Raw genomic sequence first — 6,404 nt, 5'->3', positions numbered from 1 at the left:
AACACGGATCAATTCAGATTCACTTTCGGTTATCAACAAAACTTCAACACTCGGAGCTCTCAAGACTCGCGACCAAAAGCGACCCAGAAGCGACCCAAAAGCGATCAAGAATCGCGACCAAAAGCGACCGAGGTAATTCGATTCCCTTTGTGACAGTATCTGGTTTGAGAGATCCGAATCTTAAAGTTTCATATTAATCCAGTTCAACAACTCTCGGACGTCTTAAAAAAAGGGGGTGACAAATTTAATTATCAACCGGTCCGAACCTTATAGTCCTGGAGAGATCCGAAACTTATAGTCCTGGATCACTCTTGCCAGATGCAGCATAATGCAGTAGGTTAAGACCAAACCAAAGACATATCAACTATTCATTTATGTTAATATACAGGTATTTTCAAAGGACAATGCACCTCCACCTAGAAGCTTCACAAACATAACAGAAGATTAATATTAGTTCTTTACTAATTCTATATTAAGGACTATTTGTGTAACTTTTCAAATGCTTAACTTAGATTATGTATTGTTATTTTGCTTCACTTTTCAAATGCTTAACTTAGATTATGTATTGTAATTTTTCTTAAATTGGATTATGTAACTTTTCAATTTTAAAGTCATGGTATTTTTGCTGCAATTGGACTAAAGTCATGTTACTGAATTGTAATTAACGCATCCGAACGTATAACTCTCGGACGGAGTCCAAAACCTCAACAACTGGACTGGTGTAGAGGTTTAAGTCCCGAAGGATAGTACGGGCATTTTTTTAAAAAGGTTGGGGTGACAATTCTAAATGATGGGGTGGAAAATCTAATTCCCCAAGTAAGCCTCGTACTTGGTCCCTCCTCCGAACAAAGCGCAGGGGGAAAGTAAACTATCCCTTTCCCTTGTCTCTTTCTGTCTACTTGCTCTTCACTGTTCTACCCATCGTTGGTGTCGTCAACAGGTAAACCTTAAACGAGATCCATATTCATTTTTCTCTGTTTTTTGTCACTCAACTTTTGTTTCTGAATATCTGCTCATGATTTTTGTTCTTGGGAATTTGGATTTGTACTCAATGGTGTTTCTGTATCTCATAAACCCAACAGAACAAACTAGTTTTGATTTATATGATTACTAGTTAGTGTGCTCTGTAATCACCAATTTGTGGATTCTTTGCTTTTTATTTTGTTTAGGAGATCATGTTCTGAAGAACTAGACTTGGCTTCAGTTTTCCTATGGTGTTGAGATGAATTAACTGGTATAGATACTTATCTGATCACAAACCCAATTGGAGTTGAAATTTCAGTTTCTGTCCAGTATCTGAATTTTGAGAATTAGGGTTTGGGGATTGTGTTCACAGAATGAATAATTCCGGTTTGGGGGGTGGTTTTTTGGCTGGTCCCAGTGGTGGGATTTTGGACCTGGAATCGCCGTTCCGTAGGCACCAACAGACCCAGTTGGGTCATCCATCGGTGACTGGTCAACAGCACATGAATGTTATGAGTGGTTTGGATAATGATCACCCAATTGGCCTGGTTGAAGTGAAAAGTTTGAATGCGGCGTTGAATTTCGGTAAAGGGAAGGCGGTTGCTCTTTGTAATCATGTCAATATTAATGATCTCAGCGAAGATGATGAGCTGGGTTATGCGGAAGACGGGAATTGCGAGCACTTGGATGGGGGCAAGAGCAAAAAGGGGTCTACGTGGCAGCGAATGAAGTGGACAGACAACATAGTTGGGCTTCTTGTAGCTGTGGTGAGCTGTGTGGATGATGATGGCACGATTGGTGCTGGCATGGAACGTGTTAAAAGGAAATATGGGGCTTTACAAAAGAAGGGCAAGTGGAAAACGGTCTCCAAGATAATGATAAGCAAGGGTTGCCATGTTTCGCCCCAGCAATGTGAGGACAAATTCAATGACTTGAATAAGAGATACAAGAGGTTAAATGAAATACTTGGAAGGGGAACTTGTTGCCAAGTGGTTGAGAATCCTGCACTGCTTGATTCAATGCCGAACTTGTCAGCTAAGATGAAGGATGCTGTTAGAAAGATACTGAGCTCAAAACACTTATTTTATAAGGAGATGTGTGCCTACCACAATGGGCAAAGGTTACCAAATTCCTATGATCTTGACTTACATGGTTATTCTCTGGAACATGGGAGGGACTCTAGAGATAATAATGGTTCTGAAGACGAAGCTGAGGATAACAATGAAAGCGAGGATGATGGGGTGGATAATGAAATTAATATCAATGCACGTGGGGACGGTGGGAGGATGGAGGAGTTATGCGATAGAAATAAACAGAGTGAGGAGGATGGTCACTTTTGGCCACGATCTGTTCGGATGGATAAATTTCAGGTTGAAATGGACAAGATTTTTCAAGACCCTGCAAAGCCATTGTGGGAACAAAGAGAGTGGATTAAGATGCAGCTGTTGCAGCTTCAAGAGGAAAATGTCGGTTACCAAGCCCAAGCTCTTGAACTTGAAAAACAACGGTTTAAGTGGTTAAGATACTGCAGCAAGAAGGACAGGGAGCTGGAGAAATTGAGGTTGGAGAACAAGAAGATGAAATTGGAAAATGAGCACAGGATCTTGAAACTCAAGCAGAAAGAGCACGAGACAGATTGCAACAGGTCTGAGATGTCCTTAGACCCTGCCTCTCATGGAATCAACAGGCCGCAAAGGAGGGAACATATCAACCTGGCCAGACAACAGTAGCTCCAGCACAGAAAGGATTGATCTTCATTGTTTAAATAATGTATGAAATGAAACCTTCTTGTTTAAACTGTTAGGCCAACATAGTAGGTTATATATTTAGGATTGCATTGATCTTGAAAATGAATCATGTATTAAATTATTCTGGGGTTTTTAGTTATACAAGTGGACATTTTCCCTTTGAGTTGTCCCCATCTTTAAGAACAAACTGTTACTAAATCATTTTTCTTACCTTTTACAATGCCAAGACATTAGAAATTGAGCATAAAAGCGTAAACTCATTTTGGAATGAAATGAAATAAATGTTTTGCCCAATTAGTTGTGCTCTTTACTTTACCTAATTTGATTGACAATTATATATATTGGCCTGCGGGATTTTGTTAGTGACACAGAAATGGAAGGATGATGCTCTTAGGCACTTCAGCTTTTATTGGTCATCAATGATGTTATTTCTACTTGTATGTCACTGATACAAGGAGTAAGTAACAAAATTGCTGGATTGAAAGTAACTGCTAAAAGTTAGTTAGAATGGTTTTCAGTAGTTAGTTGGATTTGGAATAGCGTGCAGATGTAAGAAGTTAAATTTAGAGATAAAGTATTTAGTGGCACTAGTTGAGAGGGTAGACAAGAATTAAATTAGTTCTCTCTACCCTGTGTATTCTTTCTCTCTAACTGCATACAGCAGAAAGTTCAAAGTTCTTTCCTTCATAGAATTTTCCTGTGTTCTGTCTTGCTGTTTTTCAAACACTTAATAAGACTTCTGGAATATCCTTTACCAGCCACCAACTTAATTGTCAACAACAGGGTGTATTTACGCAGGGTTGGAATAATAGCATGTTTGGGCCAACTACTCATTCATCATAGTCAATTCTTTAGTTCAGAAACTACTCTCATAAGCTTCTCCTCATATTTGGTTCTAGCTTCAGAATTAATTGTAGAAGATTTTTCAAACATGCATTAAAAGTATAGGGTTTTTTATAAAATGGAACTCAGGACTTGCTTTTACATTATGGCTTACAAAACTTTTCCAAAACACCTTCTAGAAGGCTTTCACGTGGTCTATGAAAACTTTCTCGGTTTACTTTTCGGTGATTGAACCATAGTAATAATGTTTTTGTAAGTACGCTGTTTCTTTTCTTTGTTTTGCTTTGTGTTTCTCTCACAAACTTAGTTTTGTCATTTGTTCCTTCTCCTGCTTATATATTTATTTAGTGTCAAGTATAAGTTTTGGACTGGTCAAGAGTACTATATGTTTGATTTTGATTACTTTAGAAGCTACCATGCATGTTTTTAAGATTTTTTAAGTACAAGCTGTTTTGCATAACAAAAATGAGCTATGAAGCTTGTTCAAGCACGTAATTGTCTTGTGTTCAAATGCATTGTATGTATGAGCTTTGACATTTCAGTAGTATATACATAAAAGTAAATCGAACACGAACTAAGTTTTTTCGAGCTCAGGCTATCCTCCATTGACAGCGATAATTAATTCTCTTGTGTCATAAGTTCCATTTCATTCCTATTGACAAGAATTAAATCCTAATCTCATGATTAAGGGATAAAATGAGCTAACCACCACGCCACACCTTATAGTTAAACACGAACTAAGTTGCTACCTATATATTTTAAACTTCTAGTATGTTGTCACATAAGCAATTCTTTAGAATTTTTATACTCTCGTTATGCGTCTTCTCATATTTTTAACAACTTTCTTACAACAACACTAAGAAAAATGATCATTCGGCAAATGTTGTCACTAACAAGCCAAAAACCGACATAATAGCCAATGGAGCGGTGAATTTCACACACTATATGTGAAAAGAGATTCTATTAAGTCAAAATTGTTAAATTCAAATTCAAATAATTTTTTAATTTTAAGTTTCAATGTTTTTTTTTTTAAATATACTAAACCAAATTCATAACATATCAATAAATTTCTAATCAAAACTACTAATGTTTTATAATTAAATTATAAATTAAAAAATATTGATTTTAAATATAATTGAGCATCAAATTTTAATATAATTTCCTTCAAATTTATAATATAAATTATATTTCAAAAAATTCTTTATTTAAATTTACATTATAAATTTAAATATATATTTTTTAAATCTGATACATTGCACATGCATTGCACAGACTAAAATACTAGTTTAAATATGTATCATTTCATGAATAAGATTTTAACTTGGACAAGTTGTTTTATCTATACAGCATTATATATCTTATTAATAATATATATGCAAATGTATAAAGACACATGATGAATATAAATAAGAAATGTTGTGTATGTATGGATAATGATCATTGTCATGTATGTATAAGAAAAATAAAGCAATATATGATATTAATCATAAGAAGTTAAACAAAACAAGATAATATGATGCATTTTGATTTAATTCACTAGATTAAGAATAAAACTGATCACACAAACTAAAAAGTAAAAAATTGTCTCTTACAATTTAAAAAACCATATAAACTAATGAACATTAAACAAATGAAAAAGATCCAACTCATGGTCCCATCTACAGTATTCACATGAGTTTATGTCGTCACTGTCGTCATCATCATCATCTAGTAATGTCCATCTTTCCTTTTTCACTCTCCATCCTTTGCATGTGCCCTTTAAGTTGCATAGAGGAATTTGATTGCGCCTTAACATTTCATTATTATTCCACATAAATTTTAATAATTTTTTCACTTTATTTCTAGAGCTCACAACACACTTGGACTTCCTCAGAAAATGCATGTACTCCAGTCCTTGTTTTTTCAACTCATTATCTTCGGAGCTCAATAAAAACATACCACACATATACTTTGCTTCCTTGTGACCCTTTTGAGCTGCCACCTTCAACATCCCAAGGCTGTCAATCTTTCCATTCGGATAATTAAAATATTCACGCAACCCTTCTCTATAGATGCTCTCCGGGTTTTCACATTCTCTGCAGCAATTCAAGAACCATGATGTTTTTTCGTGATGAGACCATTGGATGAGCGGAAATGTTTCCAAAGAGATGGTTTGCCAAACGTAATTATCTTCGGTAGCATTGAGAAAATCTTTGCAACATATTTTAATGTTATGAAGGTCGATGAAAGAATCTGAGGCCACAGTTGCAACCACCTCCACTAGCAAGTCTCTTGGAAGAGATTTTATAGAAGTTGTAGGAGAGGGTCGACCAATATTATAAATTCGACGACGTCTTTGGCTTCTTTTCTTCTTCACTAGTGTTGAATAAATCATGGTTGGATGATATTAATTTTGAGATTTTGAAAGAAATCTCAGAGGTTAGAAGGGCTCCTCAATGTGTATTTTTTTTCTGAAAACAAAACGACAACTAAAACACTACAGAAAAAAGCTTCTCTGATGGTCGATGTGTGTGTGCGAGTGTGTGTATATAGCTTGAAATTACAACGGATATTACCCTGGTTTTAATCTTGGATATATTAATTATAAATATATTTCTACATTTGTATTTTTTTTAAAGAACATTTGTATTATTATTAATTTCCAATTAATATTTATTATATGAAGACATTTGTTATTATTTAAACGACAAGAATTTCTACCTTTGTATTATTATTAATTTCCAGTTAATATTTATTATTTGAAGACATTTGTTATTATTTAAATGATAAGGATTTCTACATTTGTATTAATATTAATTTCCAATTGATATTTTATTATTTGAAGACATTTGTTCTTATTTAGACGATAAG

At 34.7% G+C, this 6,404-nt stretch overlaps 1 protein-coding gene across 1 annotated transcript; it reads left to right on the top strand.

Moving 5' to 3' along the window:
- The first annotated feature begins 786 nt into the window (after nucleotides 1–786).
- Nucleotides 787–2,870, top strand: LOC130743601 (uncharacterized). Its single transcript, XM_057595841.1, has 2 exons — nucleotides 787–940; nucleotides 1,170–2,870. Exon 2 carries the CDS (start codon nucleotides 1,338–1,340, stop codon nucleotides 2,691–2,693), a length of 1,356 nt encoding a protein of 451 aa, XP_057451824.1. The 5' UTR covers nucleotides 787–940; nucleotides 1,170–1,337; the 3' UTR covers nucleotides 2,694–2,870.
- The last annotated feature ends 3,534 nt before the right edge of the window (nucleotides 2,871–6,404 follow it).

Source organism: Lotus japonicus, chromosome 3 (genome assembly GCF_012489685.1).
Source record: "Lotus japonicus ecotype B-129 chromosome 3, LjGifu_v1.2".
NCBI classification, from domain to species: domain Eukaryota; kingdom Viridiplantae; phylum Streptophyta; class Magnoliopsida; order Fabales; family Fabaceae; genus Lotus; species Lotus japonicus.
Note: the sequence above shows the minus strand (reverse complement) of the source record. Positions and strands in the feature narration are given on the sequence as shown.